Source organism: Jatropha curcas, chromosome 5, assembly GCF_041381405.1.
Source record: "Jatropha curcas cultivar XTBG-Jc1 chromosome 5, XTBG_Jcur_1.0, whole genome shotgun sequence".
Taxonomy (NCBI): Eukaryota; Viridiplantae; Streptophyta; class Magnoliopsida; order Malpighiales; family Euphorbiaceae; genus Jatropha; species Jatropha curcas.
In genome coordinates, this window is record NC_143155.1 from 21,792,113 (window position 1) to 21,815,114 (window position 23,002).

General features: G+C 30.3%; 3 protein-coding genes across 6 annotated transcripts; 1 reads left to right on the top strand and 2 right to left on the bottom strand.

Moving 5' to 3' along the window:
• Window positions 1-1,090: 1,090 nt before the first annotated feature.
• Window positions 1,091-3,087, bottom strand: BBX16 (B-box type zinc finger protein with CCT domain-containing protein). Its single transcript, XM_012237612.4, has 2 exons — window positions 1,898-3,087; window positions 1,091-1,563 (listed from the first exon to the last, which is right to left on the bottom strand). Exons 1-2 carry the CDS (start codon window positions 2,966-2,968, stop codon window positions 1,339-1,341), a joined length of 1,296 nt encoding a protein of 431 aa, XP_012093002.1. The 5' UTR covers window positions 2,969-3,087; the 3' UTR covers window positions 1,091-1,338.
• A 3,766-nt stretch (window positions 3,088-6,853) lies between these two features.
• On the bottom strand, window positions 6,854-11,413 carry LOC105650721 (lysM domain-containing GPI-anchored protein 1). Of its 2 annotated transcripts, none has more exons than XM_020676705.2 (6): window positions 10,668-11,413; window positions 8,844-8,958; window positions 8,601-8,762; window positions 7,551-7,582; window positions 7,320-7,454; window positions 6,854-7,122 (listed from the first exon to the last, which is right to left on the bottom strand). In XM_020676705.2, the coding sequence occupies exons 1-6, from the start codon at window positions 11,329-11,331 to the stop codon at window positions 7,109-7,111; spliced, it is 1,122 nt and encodes a 373-aa protein (XP_020532364.1). In that variant the 5' UTR covers window positions 11,332-11,413; the 3' UTR covers window positions 6,854-7,108. The 2 variants fall into 2 exon arrangements, with proteins under 2 accessions (XP_020532364.1, XP_012093052.1); XM_012237662.3 differs by having other exon boundaries at window positions 7,294-7,454.
• A 3,366-nt stretch (window positions 11,414-14,779) lies between these two features.
• Window positions 14,780-21,275, top strand: LOC105650672 (DNAse I-like superfamily protein). 3 transcript variants are annotated; one of them, XM_037636117.2, is made up of 14 exons: window positions 14,780-15,191; window positions 15,530-15,660; window positions 16,775-16,840; window positions 16,922-16,974; window positions 17,368-17,449; window positions 18,174-18,220; window positions 18,489-18,576; window positions 18,833-18,925; window positions 19,039-19,080; window positions 19,189-19,286; window positions 19,687-19,819; window positions 20,111-20,196; window positions 20,280-20,364; window positions 20,853-21,275. In XM_037636117.2, exons 1-14 carry the CDS (start codon window positions 14,870-14,872, stop codon window positions 20,919-20,921), a joined length of 1,395 nt encoding a protein of 464 aa, XP_037492045.1. In that variant the 5' UTR covers window positions 14,780-14,869; the 3' UTR covers window positions 20,922-21,275. The 3 variants fall into 3 exon arrangements, with proteins under 3 accessions (XP_037492045.1, XP_012093000.1, XP_012093001.1); XM_012237610.4 differs by having other exon boundaries at window positions 14,784-15,191; window positions 15,497-15,660; XM_012237611.4 differs by having other exon boundaries at window positions 14,784-15,191; window positions 15,497-15,660; window positions 19,039-19,071.
• Window positions 21,276-23,002: the final 1,727 nt, after the last annotated feature.

Consider the following 23,002-nt stretch of genomic DNA (forward strand, 5'->3'; position numbering starts at 1 on the left):
AAAATTGCTCGTCTTTTCATTTTAATTTTATAAGAAATAATCTTTTGTTATAGAAAAAAATTGAAATAAAAAATAAAAAAAATATGATAATAATTTAAACAAAACTTGTTTTTATATATATATCTCTTATTTTTTGACAATTATTCTTTCAGTTCTATGGCCATAATTTAAAATTTTAAGTTAACATTCTAATGTTCTTTCTTGTCATTTTAATTTTAAAAGTTAATCAAAAATCTATTTTTACTGAACTCTCTTGCTTTAAACTACTACATAAACACCTAACAGCTAACAACTAACATCTAACAGTTAAAAGCTACTACAACTAACAGCTAAAAGCTACTACAACAGCTAGTGTTGCCAAATAGACCCTTTATATCATGTTGTAAAAGTAATTTGAAATTAGTGTTTAACTATTTTTTTGAATTCTAATAATTGAAAATTATAAATTTTACTTAAAAATTAAAATTTAATGTTAATTCTTTCTTTCCAAACAACATTTAGTATCCTATGCTAGACCTGAATTGTTAATTTATTACTAAATTATGTGTTTCTTGTTATAATAAAGTTGAAAAGTAATTCAAAGAAATATCTGTTCTATATATAATTGAAATCAATTTTCCCAATAGAATAAGCATAAATTAAATATATATATAGGCTACATACAATTAATAAAGGATACCACAAGAACAAATGATTCATCAATTGCTTGAAGTAATTCAAAATATTTACACAAAGTATAGAAGACGAAAGAAAAGATTTAAGAATTATAAATTATATATTTAGTGAATCATAATAATACGTGATGTAATCAAAAACATTTCTAATGTAATCAAAAACATTATGCTTTGACTATATTACACTATATTTCATTACGGTTTATTAAATGTAGTTTAGAATATAGTTTATGTGAATTTGGCTAAGAATTAATGAACTAAAATCTTTTTTATGCTTTTAGCTTTACAATCTTAAGTAGAATAGAAAAAAATTAAACTTTTCCTAATTATATATTTTACATAGCAAAATTTCTTTTGGTTATGTCCAAAATTTCTCAATACAAATTTCTCAATACATTGACATATGCAATCATCTGTTTACAATTTAAGACAAAGAGATATTTATTGAACACAGAATAAGCATTCATTACATTACTGTCAGGAGATGGACAGCAGGAAGAAGGAGGAGGTAACTGCCTAAGTTACATCCCTTAGCTTAATTAATTGACCAAATAACTATATTAATTACTAGCCCTAAAAAATATCCATATATCCATGTTTGCAGAAACAAGAAGCAAACACTGGTATATGGTAGTTAAAACAGTTAACTTTTTTGTTGATGTAATTAAGGAAAAGTAGCTCCCATGAATGATGTCCTCTTAACAAACCTGCCTTGCAATCTAGGCCTTTTTTCTGCATTCAATTTTCTTACCTCGTACCTTATTTTCTTCGAAAACAACCGCGTCCTTCGCTTCTCTTTGTACCTTAGTACTCTTGCTTCTCTTCCTCCATTTCCTCCTCCATTGTGTCCTCTATATGGGTGATGATGACCATCCTTAGGGCATGTACCCTGCAAAAAAGAAAAAAGGAAGTAATTAAGTAGTAATCACTTTTAGAATTTTCTTTGTTGGATATAAGAATTCTTAACTGGAAAGAGGATTGTCAACTGTATTACGATTAAGGAAATAGAATAGTTAGAGTTTGAATCCCCGACTTCCTGCATTGCAAGTCATGCAGGAAGGAGAATTGCTAGGGTTTGAATCCTGATTTCCTATGGGGGATTTATACTAAAAAATTCTTAAAAGAAAAAGATAGTTGTTAATGTTTAAGTTTCAAAATTTATTACTGCGATAAGAAAGAGAATTGTTAGGATTTGAAGCATGACTAGAGAGAAAAAGACGTACCAAGCAGTCAGGCCAGCAATCATCAGGATTAAGCTCAGGTCGGGTTCCGGTAGTCCAGGGAGAGCCATGGCTAGCCCAAGCAGTGATAACAGCTTCATAATTTAGCCTCAAAGACACATCCCTTTTCATTTCTTTCTTATGTTGATCGCTACTCACCACTTTTACTGTTGTGTTAGTCACAGCGGGAAGTGCTACCTTCTCCTCCTCTTCTTCATCTCCGGTCACTAGCGATGACTGATCATAACTAAAACTCCAATCTTCTTTACCCATTTGATCAAAAGCTTGACCCAAATTGCAACCCCCCGCTACAATTTCTTCCATTTGTTGTTCATTTTTAACTTTCACTACTTTCTCCTCATCAAAATAAAATTTATTATTACTATAATAGTCACTTTCTTCTTGTTCCTGTTTTTTATTACAATACTCTAAGAACCCTAAATCATTGTTTCTATCAGGAGAATTATCGTCAAGTCCTGCTCCAAGTAAATTTTCAACATCTGCAGCAAACTCAGCAAGATCCATATCAGAAGGTAAATAATAATTATCCAAATTATCATCAGTACCCATATTTATTCTTTCTTGATCATTTCCAATGGCAATTTCATTTCCTTCTTCTTCATTATATAGATCATCCGCGCAAAGCTCTGCCTCGAAAGGATCAAACACTGGTACTCTATAGAGAAACTGATCTTCATCTTCATCAGCAGCAATACCATTTCCTTCTTCTTCATTACCAATTTCCGGAACAAGAGGAAGATTACTATTATTATTAAAGATTTTCTTATTGCTGTTGTTGTTGTGTCTAGGAGTTCTTGCTTTTCTGGTGAAGCCTTGATGCCATGCCGGAATATATTCATTAGAAACCGTTGGCTTGAAAGACGAAGACTCAAGCCGGACTCTTTCATGCCTTCGAGCTAATTGGTTTGCAGAATGGACCGATTCATCACAAGACTGGCAAAGAAAAGCGTCATCAGCTGCACAGAACCACCGCGCTCTCTTCCGTGAACAGCCCTCGCAAGCTCGAGCAGTCTTGCCGGAGAGGGCGTTTGCTGCTTTTCTTTCATTTATCATTGAAGAAGGAAAGAAACAAAGAAAGAAAGATTTTTTTTTTTTTTTTTTTTTTGTCTTTTGAAGTTAAGACTTTCAGAGTCAATGACCGTTGGAGGAAGTTGTTGGGTATTTATTTTTAGGGTAAATTGGTAGAATTATTGTTGATGTCCCTTGAAGAGTTGAAGTGGACATTGACCCTTACTTTGCTATAATAAGCTCATATGCACTTTTGGTGGGTTGCTAAAGAAGGGTCTGATTGCCCTTTTTGGGACCCATAAAATGCTCCATCTAAGTGTTCATTGGCTAAAGGTGTAAAGATAATCTCAATCTCCTGATTCTTATTGGTTGGGTGTCTAATGAAATGGATTTCAAGTGGAACAATGATAATGTCCAATGGTCCCATTTCCCTTTCTGGCTCCACTTGAAATTTGAGAAAGACTTATTTGTATGATATGTTCAATAATTCGTGATACAAATTTAAAGCTCCTGTTTGTGGTCCACTCAGGTACCTTTCAACACTCTCTCTTTCTCTCAACTAGAACAATACGTGAACTATGAGGCTAGTGAGGGCATGCCTTAGCTAAGCTGAGCTAAATAGGCTGTCAAAATTTGTGTTTCCTTTCCATAAGGTTTCAAATGCATTTGAGCCTTGAAACTTTAAAGGGTCCCAAATTAGTGTGCAAAATTCATTTTGGACCTCAAATTAGGTTTGAAGTTAATTTAAGCCAGTCATATAAACATTACATGGGTCCATGGAATATTAATTTGCACCTCAACTTTGTTTCTATTCCAGTTCGAGAATCTTGTTTTTATTATCAGTGGAGATACATTAAGTTTAATCTTAATGTATGGAAGATTAATGTGCAATATATAGATTTGGTATTGTAATGGCAATAGTGGTGGTAGAAGATGTGGCAGGTTGATGGAGGAATAGTGGTGGTTGGTGATCAAGGATTGACGTTGAAAGTCAAGGTATATATATATTTATATTAAGTATTGCATGAATTAATAATTAAGGCTTTTCGCCCCACTCTGTATATGTGTTTAGTGGGGTTCGAACCCGAAAGCTCTTTCCACATGTTCAGACTACATTGCCAACTCAGCTATAATCCATAGGTATACACAGTACTGTTTTAATTGTTATTACAAATTTGCTAACATCAAAACCCTAACAAAAAAAAAAAAATACTAATTTTAAAAATATAATTTTATTAATAACTATATTTTTATAAGATTCATACTTCCAAAAAAAAATAAATCTAAATCGACTATTAACTGATATGAAAAAACTCCAATTAATAACCATCACATGTTTAGAAATTTTATCAATTATCCGTTATTGATTAAAATTATAGCTATTAAATATGAATCAACTATCAACTGAATAAATCAATTCAAACAAATTGCCTGTAAAACAAGAACTCCCAATTTGTGATGCCAAAATATTTGGCTTCATTGAAATACATGAACAAAAGGTTCGTAAGACAAAAGTATGATAACTATGGGAAAAAGAAATGTCACTAAACCTAAACCTTATAAGGCCAAGTGTGGAACTACTTATAAGGTAGGGACCATGGCCCTCGATACTATTTCAAATTAAAATTTAAACTCTGAATTTTGCATAGATTTCCAAATAAATTTGTGCCAATAAAAAAAAAAAATCGATGATTAACTAGACCTGTTGTAAAAGGCCAATCTATTTAAGAGTGCATGCAAGACTTAAAATCTCCCAAATTTTAATTATTATGTTTTTGTTTTCAATCTTTATGCTTTAATTTTAAAACTTAAAATATTTATTTCATTAATTTTAGAGAATTCATCAAATAAAAAAAACATAAATTCACAAATGCGCAGAACATATTTTACACCAAAATCATTTTACTTCTATTGATATTGAATTCTTTATTATATTTTGTATTTGTTCAATGTGGAATTTATTTTCCAACTGAATTTTTCTCATTAAATATTTTATGAAAAAGTTAATTAAAAAATAACCAATAAAGTGTTGGTTAAAGTGGTTAGCAACCTCAATCTCAATAAAGATAAAGATAAAAGTTCGATATCTGAAAAAAGGAATTAAATCTTTTGATTATAAAAAAAAAGGAAAGAAAGTACACCTGAATATAATTGGAAAATATCCTCAAAGGAGATTTTTGAAAGATTAAAGTGTCTTCACTTGTAGAAAACTAGAGTAGGGTTAAGGTATGTTCACTTGTAGAAACTAGAATAGTTTTTTAGAAAAGTTTTTCAAAATAACTGGAAAACAAAATTTTGTATTCAAATCAGTGAATTTTTTATATTTCGAAAACTAAAAAACAGTTTTCCAAAATTTAACTAAGATTTGAAAAACAACTTTAAGTTGTTTTCTAAAATTTTCCTTTATAACAAAAATAATGTTTTCCACCTGTTTTTCACTTTTTAAAAATGACATTTCATAATTAAAATTATAATATCTAGAAACAATTTTTCTATAAAATATTTTCATTTGAAAAAATAAAAATATTTTATGTAAAATAAAATTTTATATTATGCTTTAATAAATAATTAATTTTATTATTATAAATACATTATATCCTTTATTTTTAAAAACTTTTACAAACAAAATTTCTAAATTTATTTTATAATATTTTATTTTTTAATTATGAAAATTATGAATAATATTTATAAAATTAAATTAAAATATATCTTTTATTATTATCAAGTGAACGTCATTTTCCATTCTATGTTTTCTAATTTTCATTTTCTAAGGAAACTATTTTATTAAAAAATAAAAACCAGAAAATTGTTTTCTGTAAGTAAATGCACGAAACGCACCCTAAAGTTTATTAAGTTTATCAAATCATATTGGAAATTTTCCATGATTTGAACCAATCATTCATTTATTAGAACAAAATTCACATATTCCATCTTCTAATTTGATAGAAATAACCCCTTAGACAATATTACATATTTCTTTTAATATATACTAACTAAAATTTTGTAAAAGAGAGGGGACTGCTGTATATGTCCTGTATACCTGAATGAAGTTATTATCAGCACGATGATGACTGTCTAAAATCTAACACAGATGGAGCTGTCACCCAATCATTCATAAACACTTGTTCCTCTCAATAAGATATTTCGGTGTAATTTATCCTTTAGAGTTCTTAAAAAACCAGTTAATTTGGTTTGAATACTGTTGTATAATATATATATGAATTTTTTTTAGGTAAATATATTACTTTTTACTTTAATATATTATCTAAATAAAAAATATTTTATAATAATATTCAGTAGTGCTGGTATTTAAATAAAGTCGTTCCAATAATAATAATTTCATATTTTGAATTTCTAATTCAAATTATATCTATATCAATTCAAGTTGAAAATCAATTTAGGCAAATAATTAAAAATAATGAAAAAATAAATGTCTTATCTAACACATGAGTTCATCACAAATATCCTAATTGAAAATCTAGTTAATTAAAGTGTGGTGTACAATTATTGATGTAATTAGTAACTTGGTGATTGGGTCTATGTCTTTGTGTAGGTCTATTTACATGTAAAATACTGTGCAGATAAGGTCAAAAATTAGTTAGACATCAACAGAATAACGACCCAAGGGTTGATATTTGATTATTTAATTTCAGGCAGGAGATAATTGTAGATATGGTAATGTTGCTTCTGCATGCCGTTTTTGATATTTGATATTTCAGATTGTTTGATTAGATGGGAAGTTGAAAGGTAGTGTTTGGAATTTTCATTTAGATACAACTTTTCAAAATCTAATGACACTTCAAAGTTACAACTCAATAAGTATATATTCGATATTTTTAGAATAAAATCCAATTTGTTTCTTAAATTATAATTAAAAAAAATTCAAAATCGACCTTTTGGTTTAATATAATACTTTAGCTCAATCATGAATTAATTTACCTCAATTTGTCCATTAATTCACACTCAAATAATGCAAAAAGTACGAAATATATTTAGCTTTGAAATATACTGCAACAATAAATTAGATACTTCCTTTCCAAAAAAAAAAAAAAAGATGCTGAATAAAAAAAAACTAACAGCTAGATAAGAAACTAATCCCCTTTAGGCCGGAGAGCGATTGTTTAAAAGCCCTCCTTAAGATTGGACCGACTCCACGATTCAATCCTGCGATCACTAGAATGGAATCTAGTCCGCTTCACCTATTAACCAAACTATTTTGGGTAAATAAAAAAATATATATTCAATTGCAGCAACAATTACCAATTACCATAAATCATTTCAACGAAAATAAATAAATAAAAAATTGTCATTTATAAAAAGAAAAAGCAATAGATCAAAATATGAAATGGCAATAAATAATGCAATGAAACCTGACTAATGAGCAAATATCCATCACCAGAAATATTAAAATTGTTATCATTCCAAGGAGTTGGATAAGGAGCTGAAGATGGTGATATTAATGGAGGTAATGCTATAGATGGCGCCAAAGGATCATTAAATGAGGGAGATGCCAATGGCGACATTGCTTTTCCTGTACAAAATACATGTATATGCAAGTTTTAGTTACTACTCACTTTCAGACAAGAGAAGTGAAACAATACATATATTCTGGGGAAGGACATTATACCTGGGCATAGGACATTAGAGGAAGTTACTAAACTGCAATTAAAAGAAGTAAAAATTAATTATTTGCATTAAAAAAAAATGTAAATTACATATTTTTCTCTGGCAATAGCTCTGCTGGCCAACAGTTTTTAACATAGCCTTTAGTATTTGCATAAATTAAAATACTATCTTTATTATTTATAGTGTTTGGTGAGGTAGCATTTATCTATTACTTACGCTCTGTTCGTCAACTTTAATTGTTCAAATAGATGTTAGCTATAATAGTAGCTATTAACTTTTTTTATTAGTGTTTTCATCAAATGTTAAAGGGAGCTACGTCTTATCCATCCTTCAACTTCTAAATGTTGGAGTAAATGTTATGTTGTCAAACAATATAAATAATAGAAATAGTGTTTTATTATTCAAAAAAATTAGCTGTTAATTGTTCTAGTAACTGTTAACTGTTTTACTAGCATTTCATCAAATATTAAAGTAATGTTTCATAATCCGTTTCCTTAAACTCTAAACGCTAGAATAAAAGCTAAAATACCTAACACTATAAATAATAGAAATAGTGTTTTTGACTTGGTCAAAACGGTAAAGTTCTGTTAAAAGTTAATGTCGAAAAAAGTATTAGAGTTTGATGAAACAAAACATCTAACAACTATTAGATCAATAAACAACTATTAAAATAATTAATTTTGTTCGACATGATTAATATAAAGATAAACAAATAAACTATTTTTATACTTAATATATCTTAGTTATGGATATTTACCAGGGATGGCCATAGGTATATTTTGAAATCAGAACCGAATCAGAATGGGTTTGAACAAAAAACCAAAACCAATCAGTTCTTGCTATTTCAATCTAGGGAAAAAAAATAGGAAAAAGAAAAAAGTTTAAAAACAGCTGAACTCATGCCAAAAATTGAAATTGACTAATTCTGAATCAATTTTAAATGGATTTAGAATGAGCATAAAATAAGATATTTTTCACAGGTCAAGAAAATATCACAGCCAAAATATATTATGAAAATAAATAAATATTATTGGCCTAATTAATTAATTACCTTTTGTAAATTTTGCCACCACAATGGCCACGATAAACGCAAGCACTGACATTGCAAGAAGTATCAGTATGCTTAATATATGTTTGGCCTATGAAAAGATTAGAACCTCTGCACTGTAAATGAGAACATTTTGTTCCAACGCCAGAAGCTAAACACTGCAAGCTAAAAAATATATAAACACCATCATAAGCTACTTAATTAAGTCTTGATTAATTATTAAAGATTAACCAATTAATTAAATACCTGAGATTGTTTGGCAAGCAAATGCATTTGACGCAATTGTTGGCTGTTAGAGCATAAGAACCATTTGGAACTATTAAACTCTCATTTCTCCATTCCAGATTTGCAGATGAACATGCTGAAATTAATAATTAAACATGGAGAATTAATATCTATTTTAAAAAAGAAAATAACAAAAAATACGGTCCAGAATTATTTTTTTTGTTCCCTTAAGTATCAAACAAACAAAATCCCCTTTTTCATTCTCAAAAAGACATTCATTGATTCATTATACCTTACAAAAAGACCAGTGGGATGTGGAGATTTGTAAGTGTGTGAAAATGGCACATCATGCAACAAATGTATGGCAGCAAGGGATGCTATTTCTTGTACAAGAATGGACATTTTGTGCATTGAGAAAAGGTTGGAGAAAAAGAATTTATAAAAAAGAATATTACTAAATAAATGTAGATTTTTTTCTTATGTCTCTGGTAATCTTCATCTTTCTTAGGATAAATATTGCTGCCCCATTTTCACTTACCTTTATTTTAAAACAGACACAAAAAAACAATGATAGTAATAATAATAGTAAGGGACCATGCATGTCTCTCTGATAAGGAAAGAAAGAATTATTGGTTTGACAGCTTTGTCACCTGTTGCATATTGGGAAAATTAACAGAAATAATAATTAATATATAAAAATCAGGATAATACTAATCCTTGCAGATTAATTTAATCATTATGATAATTATTTTTAGTTCATGAAGTAAATCTTATATTCTATATTTTAATTAGCGGCATTATAGACTCTAATGAGGCTGAACTAAAAGCAATTTTAGGGTTATAAAATTATTTTCTCAATCTCATCTCAATTCAAACCCTCATTATTAATTATTGAATTTGATTCAAAATTTGTTATATTTTGAATTTTAAATAAAGGAAAAAGACCTTCAAGATGGAGGTTGATGTTCAATAGATTTTATAGCATATGTGTTATTTATGTTCAGTTTAATTCTTATATAATATTTTGATCAGGTTTTTTTTTTTTTTTTTTTTTTTTTTTTTTTTTTTTTTTTAACTTAAGCTATCAGGTTAGGTTATATAAATGAATGGCCTAATGACTTGGGATATAATATTTGGATAAAATAAGTTTTCTTTGGACAATATAATTTAATTAAAAATTACTTTTACCGATAAAAAAAAATATTCTTAAGGTTCTAAATATTATAAATACATAATATCATATTAAAAGTTATATAACATATTAACTTATACCCAAATAAAATTTTAGCATTCAAAAGTCATAGATGATTTGTCCATTTTTAGTATATATATCAAAAGAATTTAATAAAATAATGAATGCTAAACTACTATATCAACTAGAATACATTTACTCGATCATTTCACTATAATTTTAAAAAATAAGTATCTAGTTAGTAATTACTTGAAATAATTAAATTTCTAAGCCAAATTAAAATATTATCCCATCAAATATACTCCATCGTCCATAAAAATGTAATTCAGTTTTTAAAGTGGTGTTAAAGAAAATAATTAATTTTTTTATATTATAATAAAATTTTTATTAGTTGACTAAATTACCTTTTATCCCACATCATTAATGTGACTATAGATGGTTTTAGAGAATTGTAAAAATATATTTTTTCAGAAACAGAAAATTGTAAAAATAGATTATATATATATATATATATATATATATATATATATATATATATATATTAATTACTCGTTATATTTTCAAAACGATTAATATTTGTAGACACGAATAATGTTTATAAATTTTTCCGAGAATAAAAAATTAAGAAGCATGCACAACCTAAAAGAACTAACCTGGAATTGGAATTGCAAGAATATCACCAGGATCGATCAAATCTTGGACAAGTCCATTAACAGTCTCCAAGTCTCTAACAGTAGATCCAAACTCCATTGCCAATCTTTCCAAACTCTCCCCTTTTTGCACAACATATGACATATAAACTGCCTCAACACCATTATTACTATTATTGAAGCAAGTACAAGGCAATGGTATCACTAATGGCTGCCCATTCACTAATGGGTTTTTCTCATTTATTTCATTAGTACTTATAATTTGCTCTGCACTAACTAAACCACCAAATCCTTCTGCTATAGAATCGATGGTGTCGGCTGCTCGGACAATGTAGGCAGTTGATAAGGATCGTCGGATTCCATCCACACAAGGACAAGAAATGGGTATTTTAAAAAATGATTTTGAATGGAAAATTAGGTTAGTTATTGATGGTGCTGTTGGGTTAATAGAGTTTGCTGCTAATATATCAGAAATGTTGACTTTGAAACGAAAGGCAATTTCAGGAATTTGTGTATCAAATGGTAGAATGTAAGAGAGAAGAGAAAGGCAAGAATCTGAAGAGCTACACGGTTCTATTACAGATTTTGTATGTGTTTTATGAAGGAAATTCGTGAGAATTATAATAAAAAGTAAAGAAATTAGTGGAAATTGTATTCGGTATTTCATTATTTTTGTCGGGGTTTCTGTACTTGATTTGATCACATAAAAGGTTTTTGTTGGCTTATCTTCTGATTTGTAGTTGTTGTTGTGTAGCTGTTAGGTGTGTGTTTGTTCAATATATGATTGATAGGAGAATGGGATTGGACCGGTGATGAGTTTGAATGGAAGGTATTGGCGGTGTGGTGGCTATAATGGCTATCCAACTTTTGTGTTGGCTTAAAAAGTTCAGCTAGGTTGCAATCGGTAAATTAGAGTATGTCTATCTTGCACGGTGGCTTTTGAGTTAACTTTCAGCGTTTTGATAAATTCTATCTCTGTTAATTACACTGATAATATACTTTTTGTAATAAATTTTTGAGATTAAAAGAACCTTTTTATAAAATGTTAAATACTTTAATAATGTTTGACTTTTAATTAAATTTTTATAACAATCATATATCAATTGTTTTTTTCTCCGAATTCAGCTAATTAAATAACTCATATTATTTTTTTATCATTTTAAATTAAATAATTATTTTTACCGAACATTTCTAATTTAAATTATTATATAAACAATTATGAGCTAACAGTTAACCTCTAATAGAACCAACTAAAAACTACTATTATAACTAACAACTATTAAAATAGTTGGTATTGCCGAATATATCCTTAATAAATATCATTAAAGTATATTACTAAATTGAAAATTCAGCAAATAATCTTTGTCGGTTCGTGGAAAACACTCATTGAAAAGACAATCAATAATACAATATTACAACTTAAATTTCATTTGATTAAGTCACTGAGAATAAAAGTTTGAAATTTGACTTAAATCTAATTAGTTAATTTTTTATTTATTAAATTTCAGTCCAAACTAAAATTTATAAATTCAATGAAATTTAATATTTTTGCCATGTAATTAATAGTGAAGAAATTACTTTCTTCCTATTTTGGCTGTAGTTATGACTAAATTAAGGTAAATTTTATCTGTTAAAAATTTATTTTCTAAAAAAGAAGTATATAATTCGGTCTTTTTCTCTTCTTTGCTAATGGCCAAATAACACTTTCTCATGTTTCTATTTCTCAACAACCACACAGCTATAAAAAGAAATCTTGCTACCATCATAACATAATTGTTCCCTACAAAAGTATGAATAAAAATAATAAATAATTAAGAGATATGTAGGGGTCGTGCAGACGACCTGAAAATATAGATGAAGAGGAGCTGTCAATTCAAACTTAAGACATATAGAGATATAGTAATGGTGGGGGTTTTACTTCGGGATAATCTACGTGAGTGGTCTATTTCGATTGGTGTCACTTCTGTGTTAGGAGCTGAACTATGGACTCTACTTGAAGGAATTAAACTTGCCCATTCAATAAGTTTTCTCAAATTCAAGTAGAGTGTTATCCGTCTACTACAGATTTAGGGCTTTGTATTCTTGATCATTTTTCTAATGGTCTTCTTCCTCGATTATTTCATGATACTTCTGAATAGCATATGCTAGATGGCAGAGATGTGCAAATCATCCGGCTGAATCGAAGAGAAAATTGAACTGAGTTATTTCAATTGGTTCAGTCAATCTGTTCAAGAGAAATTCATTTAGTCATTTTATTCGGTTGAAATCAAAATTATTGTTTACTTTGATTCAGTTATACAAAAATGAGCCAATTAGGGTTAAAACAAAATCAAAAAGCAATTACGAGAAAACCAGCTAAATTGAATAATTCAGTTCGGTTCAATTTTGCTCCTGAAAAATTTAGTTTTGAGGTTTTACCTTGATTTCGGATTTAGTTTGAACTGAACTAGTCGTTTGCCCACCGTTACTAGATGGTGTACTAGTTAATTTTTTTTTATTTGTTTGTTTACGAGATTGATTTTTATATAGCAACTAGAACAATTTCATAGGTTCTTCACATGTAGTTATTTTCTGCTTTTTTGTCCATATTTATTTTTATTTTTATTTTAATCATATTAAAATATAAACCAAATGCATTATTCATTAGTTAAAAGACAAAAATAAGCTACGTTAGCTCAATCAAATATGATCTAGTTGATCAAAATGAGAGTTTTAAGTTCAGAGTCTTTTATATCGCAAAAGTTTTCATCAATTTAGGAGTCAAGAATACATCTATTGTATTGCCCACGTATGAATCAAAACATAATTTTTTTTTCTTTGACATTATGAATCAAAACATAATACTCTTAAGTACTAGTATTTTTAAATAATAGAAAAATAGTTTATTATACAACCTGAATATGGATCATTTATCCAATTTCCCTCAATTTTTATTTTTATAGCCAATTTGCTCCATTAGTTTGCCTAAAATATCAAATCACCCATAACTTTGTGAAGTCAGTGTGGTGAAGAGTTTATCTCTTCGCAATAGGTGAGGCACACATTAAAGAAGCTAATTTCAGCATTCCAGCACAATAGGTTAGAACAAAGCCTCTATAGATAGGTTTACAATTACAATTCTATCCAAAATAAATGTCAAAAATTGATTTACCTTCATGAATCTACAACGGTAGAATCTTTTGCATTGGTTTATCTTACTCCAAGATACCCAACTAGAGATGAAAAGTAAGACGGGTATTTTAAAAAATCTGTCCCGCTCCGATCCATTTAATGATGATACGACTAGTTATAAATGAGTTTAGTATGGATACGAGTATTAAAATTTATCCGACGGATACAGGTAGGGTATTTGTATAAGTCTGTATGTACCTATATGTATAGGTCTCTATGTATCCATCCATTACCCATTATATTAAATGAGTTGGGTCATGGATAACCATGAGTGTAATAACATGTATTAGTAAAAGATGAATTTAAAAATAGTTCAGGTTTGAATAATTTAAAATTTGCGGATACCATATCTATTTAATAGGTACTTTATATGTGTTTGAGACAAATATTGGTGATAAAAATTTTAAATAGGTCCAAATGTGAGTAATTGAATGGATATTTAAATGGATTTGAGACGAATATAAATAATATAAACCAAAAGGATATAAACTATTACAAATTTGAGTAGTTCAAAATTTGAGGATGTTCTCTCCGCTTCAATCCCTACACCTAATGTAGAGCCTTCAAGCAACATTCACAATTTCTAGCACCTAAAATGGAGCCTTCAAACATCATTTACAATAACGAACCATCTCCTACATGTATTACTTTTCAATTAGTGATTTACAATCAAAACGGGTATTCATTTATGTATTTGGCGGTTGAAGGAGTTTAAGTTATTTTAACCATTGATATTAATAAAAAGATAATTTATAATTTCTTTTTTTCTTGTGTTGACCATGAGTGAAGTGCGTAGGTGATTCAGATCAAATTAAGGGTAAATTTGACTATTTTTGATAAACTAATGGAGTAAATTGTCCATAAAGTTGAAATCTGGGCAAATTGATTACGTGAGCCAAATTCGGGGAGCAAAATGAGCTATTTTCATGAATAATATTGCACGTGAAATTCTTTCTGTTTATAAACCCTCTAATGGCAGTCCGACGACCGCACCTCCCCGGCCCGCGCCATCTCCAACTGAAATTTGTGGAAACATGAGAGAAAGCAAACGGCTAGCCCCTCAGAAGAAACATTCCCGCGCCTCTGCACAAACGAAGCGCAAATATTTCGATGACAAACAGCAAAACGATCTCGAAACTGGTTCGAAGAGGCAAAAATTAGTCTACAGGACCAAAACCCTAACTCTTAAACCTCACAGTTCCCGTTCAAATTTGCCAGCTTTGAATAGGTTTGAACCAATTTACTCATCATCTTCTCGCAGTCGTAAACACAAGCATGATTGGAGCAGAAGTTCAAGTATTGCTGAGAGTAATCGCAAATGGGTGTTTTCTGGCGACGATTTCTCTGCTTATAGTGGTACAGACACTCACTTATACATTTCTTTTTACATAAACAAATTTGCGTCTGGTGTGAATTGGAAACATAAGAGGCATTTGCTGGAAACTGGGCGCTTTACTGGCAGCTAATTGATTGATTTTGATACGAATTATGAGCATGTTTTAGGTTTTATTTTATTATTATTTTTATTTTTTTACTTTGCTTGGGCCTATTGTCTAAATTGGAATCTAGTTAACAATACTGCTTACAGAATTTTGTGTAGTATGTTAATGATATTTATCAGTTTTGATCTACCTAAATTTATGTCTCTCTCGTTTTTTCAGATAGGATTGTTTTTGTGTCATACAATATACTAGGTGTTGAAAATGCATCAAAGCATCCAGATTTATATTTCAAAATCCCACCTGAGTGCTTGGAGTGGGATAGACGAAAGGAGCTCATTTGTAAGGAGATCAATCGTTATAATGCAGACATCCTATGTTTCCAGGCAGGTTTAGTTGGCTTTAATTTGCATTCCTTATTATCTCATTTTAGTGATGGACATTCTGAGTTTCTATGTGGAGTTGAAGGTTTCTTGGTGCTTATGAGCATTATTGTCCTGCTATTATCCTTTTAGAGGTTATTTGGATTGATGGAATGTGAAATCCATGGTTTTCACAAAATCTATAGAATGTAATGGTCTGTGAAATCCATAGAATCTTATATTCCACCGTTTGGTTTGAAAAACAAAATGACTGGATTTAAATGCTGTTTTTGGAATAAAATTGAATGGTTTAAATTCCATCCTTAATATAAAAAGATGGAATTAATGAAATTCCACCTCTGCTGTGGGATTTCTCTCTCTTCTAAAATGGTGGAATCAATCAATTTCATAGACTATGATTTATTTTTTCTCAATCAAACAAAGGAATCTGACAAATCCATAGGATGTTCAAATTTCATCAATCCAAGGACTTCTTAGGATTTTTTTAATTTTACATTTACAAAAAGATGTGAGTTTCCAATTTTTGTTGCATCAAGGAGCCCTGGGCAGTGGGTATGTGCATTATTGCCCATATTGTAAACCACATAGATACTTCTGCACCTGTTTATTTTATTTTAATTTCTGCCAGTTCATATAAGGCTGCGTGAAGGTCATGAATTTTTATGCATATAGTGTGTAAAAATATAGCTGGAAGTTTTTGCTTTGTATATAAACAAAAACTTTTGAAAATTATGCTTTACAAACTGGAAAGAGTGGTAATGCTTTAAAAATTCTTTGATGTAAATTCCACCTTATTTAAAGTTTGGAATGCAGACATGCTTTGCTTTCTAGATTACTCTCATTCCTTTGAAAATTGAAATATGATTTAATCCTCTGCACAGTTTGTCATTTCACTGAGGTTCATAAGTTTTTCAATTCCTACTTCCATTTTGTACGTCTAAAAATTCAAATTATCCTGCATTGTATTTATGTTTCTCCATATTGTTGCATTGATTGTCAAAAGTGGACTTTACCGTTGAAAGTTTGCTTTATTATCGTGGATCTATTAATATTCAAGCAGGCATAGGAAATGCTTACCGACATAGTTAAATTCTCATATCCATTCTTCTGGCTTTAGGAGGTTGATCGTTTCAATGATTTAGATTGCCTTCTTCAAAATGATGGCTTTAGAGGTCTTTACAAGGTATTGTGAAATTTCTAGTCCAGCAATTCTATATGAATTTATTTTGATTATCCTTGTTTTAATGATTACTGTTCTTTCCAGGCCCGCACAGGTGAAGCATATGATGGTTGCGCTATATTTTGGAGAGATACACTGTAAGGTTTCTGTGCTCAGAAGTTCAGAATGTTTATTGTATTATCATGATATTTCTAGTTGTAAAAGTTTATCGTCTTATTGCCTGTTACAAAATTGCTTTATAATAATTTTGTTGCCCTTGCCTGCAGTTTAGTAGGTTTAATGTGCACTTCCTAAGTATACTTCCTTTGTTAGGTTCAGTTATCCAAAGAAATGTGATGGATCCAGTAAATTGTTTTGACTGTGCATTTTTTTTTTCCTTGCCATAGAATGCATATTTCCATTTGCAGAATTAGGGTTTTTCCATCATGTTATTTGTTGTAAAAAATGTAATGCTGAATTGCTGATTTCTTTGTTCTATTTTCACTTCCACTCTTCATATTCAATTTTAGCAAGTCATTTTCTTAATACAGATTTACCCTTTTGCATGAAGAAAATATAGAGTTCCAGAATTTTGGCCTCCGTGACAATGTTGCTCAACTTTGTGTTTTAAAGGTATGCAGAATGTTGATTGTTTGCCATACAACTGTATTTTATATTTCCTTATTTTGAAGGCTTATGTACTTAAATAGTTAAAAAACTATTCGAGTAAGGTATCAATTCTTTAATTAAGTACTTCTGTTTTCTGTTGCCCGATTTGTTAGTGAATCTGATTTAAAAACCATAACTCGAGCACACAACTTGCAAAGTTCATAGGATTTGAAAAGGTGACATATGGGAACCCATTCAGGGTTTATTCATGCTCATCCATCTTAAGTTCTTCAGGATTAGAACACTTCTAAGATACTTCAATATCTCAAAGGATCATTTTCATTCCCGGTTCAAAGAACCAAGAAGATAAGAGAGATTCACTTGCTAGAAACAATCTAAGTTAATATCATTGAAACTGCCACTGTAGTAAGCTTCTTATTGGGCAAAATTCCCTTTTAGTTTCGAAAAGAATTATCCTGCATAACGTCCAGTCATAGTGAGACAAGTATTTCTTAATCCAGTACTTTATGTGCAAAATTATAAACTTATCTACAATAACTCAGCTTGTTGTACTTTTTGTGAAGGTTATAAGGTCATGCAACAACAGTTACATAACTTGCGTATATGTTTAGGTTTTGCCTGAAATTTTACATCTATAATTATTTCTGTGGGAAAAGTCATTTGTAATAGTTTATAATTTGCAATGCAATTTTAAACCTTTACTAATTTCCCCCATTAATTTTTGCAGATGAATGAAAATCAATCAGAATCTGACTTGTGTATGCAATCACTGAAGTAAGTTCAAATTTGTTGCATTACATATTTTTCTGTTGTCTTGGGAGTTGTGGACTCAGCATCTGAAATAGACCCAAAACAATAATAAGTATAAACAATGACTTCAAGGGAGAGAGAGGGAAAAAAAAAAAAAAAAAGAGTAAAGGGACTAAATCTGATCTTCTTTGTGTAAAACAAACAGCACACTAAGGCTTGATTATCTTGTTGTTTCTATTTCTGTATTCATGTAAGCAATTTGGCTGATGAGAACATCGAAACATATATACAGGGCAAAGTCTACCCCTGCTCGAAGATTAGTTGTGGGAAATGTGCATGTTCTTTTCAACCCAAAACGTGGAGACATCAAGCTGGGCCAGGTATTAACTCCTCTCATGTACACTGCTATTATCTTTCTGAAGTAGGCAAGTTCTCTTTTGGAGAAGTAGAATCTGAAGTGACAACTAATCTGTTTATGTCACTCCATGCATGTGAGTGCCTGCCTCTCAATTAGGGAAGAGGCTGGGTTTGGGCAGCAGGCTTGGAGGGTTCAGTATGCAAAATATTGATCTTACAATCTTGTTTTGTTCTGTCAAGCAATATATCTATTATCATATGTATTCCCCTCTGATGTAGGTTCGTCTATTTCTTGAGAGAGCTCACAAGTTATCACAAGAATGGGGCGGCATTCCTGTTATACTTGGTGGAGATCTAAATAGCCTTCCACAGGTAAGTTCTTATGCTGAAGTAATTAATTTGACAGTTGTAAATAGGTGGATGTTATTGTGATATTAATCTCAAATCAACCTTGTAACTTTATTTTTCTTTTGTCTTGTGGTTAGAGTGCTATTTATCAATTTCTGTCTCAGTCTGAGGTAATTTTGGTTGGTAACATCAAGCTTATGAATTTTCTTTTAGCATTCTTTTTAGCTTTGCATGGTCCTGATATCAATCCTTTTTTCCATTACTGCTATTTGTTGAACTTTTGGTAGTTGGACGTCCTAGTCCATGACCGCAGAAACATTTCTGGGCAGCTCGAACACCCACCTCAGAACAAATACTTCAGATCTCCAAATGATAATGTTAAGAGGTTACGGATTCTTATATATTCTTACGAAGTACTTTAATCATATATATTGGAATAACATCAATGTATAATGATTCAGTTGCAATCATTATTATATGTTGATTAGTAAAGTTTAATGGTCATGCAATTGATGCCTTAGCCTGGAGATAAAGATGAGATAGAGTAAATGTTAGGTTCAGCTTCATATCGAGTACCTTCCCCCAACTATATTAGGAAAAAAAAAAGGTACATCAATCATGAATCCTCTGTTGAAAGATTAAGAATGAGGCTATTTTAAGGCCACAGACAGGTGATGAAATGATAAACCATGGAGTTCTTATAACCTATTAAATGATAACATATATGGTGTCAAATTTAGGGTCGCTGTATAGCTCTATTTAATTATTGGTTTGTATGGATGCAGCAATAACATGTGCATCTCAAGGCGATCAATGCGTGTATGGAGTGATGATGAGTTGAGGCTTGCTACTGGTAGCAGAGGAGTAACTCACCTCCGTCACCAATTAAAGCTTTTTAGTGCATATATTGGGGTTCCTGTAAGTCTATTTTTATTTATCTAAACCTTTAGGGTAAGTACGATTAGGTTTGCAACTTCTTTAGGAATGTGTAGTTAACTTACTCAATAAGTATGGATGCAATGTCTAACATGTGAGTCACCGAGTATAATAATATCTTAAAGCAATATTTGTGATACTGAATAGATCAAATATAGGTCTATCCTTTTCTCATATTTATTTGCATCAATTTAAGAATATTTTTAATCATTTAAAATTAGTTATACGGTTTTCTCATCTTTTATCAAAAAATAATGTTGTTAAATTCTTCAGGGGACCCACAGATCGAGAGATAGTTGTGGAGAACCATTGGCAACCTCATACCACTCACAGTTTATGGGAACTGTTGATTATATTTGGTAATTGATTTAGATTAGAAATGAGCAGAATACATATTGTTTGCATATATAACTTAGGATACTGATTTCTTTAATTGTCACAGGCACACAGAGGAACTTCTTCCTGTAAGAGTTCTCGAAACCTTACCTATGGATATTTTGCGAAGAAGTGCAGGTCTTCCTAATGAGGTGCCTTTTCATTTTTGTAAATGGATGTTTTATCTGTCTCATTGAAGTATTATTTTTGCTCTTTATTGGTTCATGCTCCTATGATATGCATTACTGTTTTCCCGTGAGGGTGATGAACATCAATTTAGCCATTGCATTATGCTGCAACTGCCGCCACTACTAATAATAAGGGTAAACAAGCTGATAATTTAAACAACTGGATATGATTTTTCAAATTATGTACGCATGAAAAAAACCTCTGCAACCTGTTGTTGATGCTACATCTTTGAATTTGGCCATCATTAAACCTCTTCTTCTTCTTATTTATCTTTAAAATACATACAGGGGTCATTCAAATTTATTAAAGTCAACTTCTTCCTTCATCTTGAAATATCTTCTGTCCAATTTAAGTTACTCATATTTACAATATAGATATTATGCTACAAACTATCTTTTACTATATTCTAGATGCTTTACATTCCTTGAGCAATTTCTTTTTCATCTTGCAGAAATTAGGAAGCGATCATCTTGCCCTTGTATGTGAATTAGCTTTTGTAGATGATGACAGTAGGACTTGAGTCTTGAATGAAATTCAAAGCCTTCACAGTGCCTCAGACATTATGAAAAACTTTGCTTCCTTTGAGCAATATTCATTTCCAAACAGCCAGTATTACTGGAGCGCCAAATATTTGACTGCAACAGCTACGTGATTGAAGATCAAGCGTCAATTTGGAAAGGAAAAAAGGTTTTCTCGTAAATCCCAAAGAGTAGCTACAAGTAAAATTTTTTCATTATTTTACTGGATATATGAACATCCAAAATAATTGAGACATTTACAATTATTATTATATTATATTCTTGGTAATGAGCTGACTACAATAATTCATTCTCTCTTTGCAATAATGCAAAGGCTCATTATACTTAAATCAAAATCTAAATGTCTCTGCACTGTAAATCTCTTTCTTCTGCATCTACCTATAAGAAAAGAAAAATCTTTCAGTTGTCAGCAAGGTCATTTCTGCGAGCTAGCATGAAAGCAGAAAGGTACACTTAGCTCTGGGTTGAGGCTGTAGTGTGGTCAGCCATTACACCTAATCTCTTTAATTAAATATCACTAGTCATATAATCTCTGTTGTCATAATGCATAAATTTGCTCTTAAATTATTATTAATTCTCCTAATGGCCCCCTGAACTTTGTAAGATTTCTATCGTGACCTTATAATGCCCCTCAGAATAATGGAAAAAAAGATGTATATTATGCACGTGTTGATGCAGATTTAATAATAATATATGTATTTAATTCTAATCCACCTAGATTAAAAATTGCTGACTGTATAATATACCTTTTTTTTTTTTTCCTTTTATTTTGGCTTCTTGAAGAACTCTTCTATTCCTTCTATCTGCTACACAATGGTCCTTTGCTTTACTTTTCCGGAAGAGTAAAAATAACATGGATCAAAGAATTCTTTTGCAGGAAATTCTTAGCAAAATAATTGATCCCAACGTTCTTAAAAAGTTCTTTATTTTTAGAAAAAAAATGATAAAATTACTAAAGGCAAGAAAAGAAGCATAAAACTTAAGAAAAGAAAACAGGAAAATGAAATTGAATAAATTATCTTTTATCATAACAAGATTGGTTGATTTTGCAGATTCAAAAGAAATCAAAGAAAAACTCATTATTATCATCAAAAAACCTCTTAAAATAAAAGAAATAATAATAAAAAAAAAATCTTATTAGATTCAATGGAATAACATAACCCACAATAAACCAATAAAGAGAAACAATCAATATGATTCTGATCCAAGAACAAGATCTATACCAGCTTCGTGATTAAAAAAGAATAACACAGAAAAAAATCATGAAAATTTTAAAAATATTAAGACCAAATCCTAGCTTTTCTGTTTGTAACAAGCTTCTTAATTCCTTACAGATTTCGCTTTATTCTAGTTGGAGAAACACAATGAAGTTGAGAGTGGAAGGGAGATTAATATTGTCTCTCAGATCGATTTAGGAGAGAGAAATTGGGTAGAACAAAGCTTTTAATGCCTCTTCAAAAGTTAGTCATTGCTTATGCCACATTAGACACTTATGTGGCTGATAAAATGAGCCCCCATGTTCTGAACCGCTGATTGAATCCAACTGAATAAAGCGAATTTGTTAGTAGAATGTCACGATAGAAATTCCGCAAAATTCAGGGAGCCACTTGGAGAATCAGCGATAGTTCAAGGGCAGATTATGCATTAGGCAAATATCTGTTATACATTATTATCACATGGAAAAGTCAGCTACAAAAACAATAGAGATCATGTTACACTGAAGAAAAGTAGGACGATAATGAATAAAAAAAGATTCAAAAATCAGACTGCCTTTTGGTTGAAGAAAAGTGGGGCAAAAGAGAATTGTGGTTGGAGGATACCCTCAAAAGTCAAATTTGGTGTTGCAGAAACTATTTTTGAAAAGTTAATAGTTGTTAAATGTTTGCCATACATTTTGTCAAAATTTATTAGCTGACAGGAAAAAAGACTTGCTCTTGACTGTTCTTTGTTGCTGTCGAGACCCAGCTTTTTGTCAAATTTATGTTTACCGTAAGACTATGGGAGACTGTGTCCAAAAACAGAGGACCAGTTATAATCTACAGTACAGGATGGAGAAGGGAGG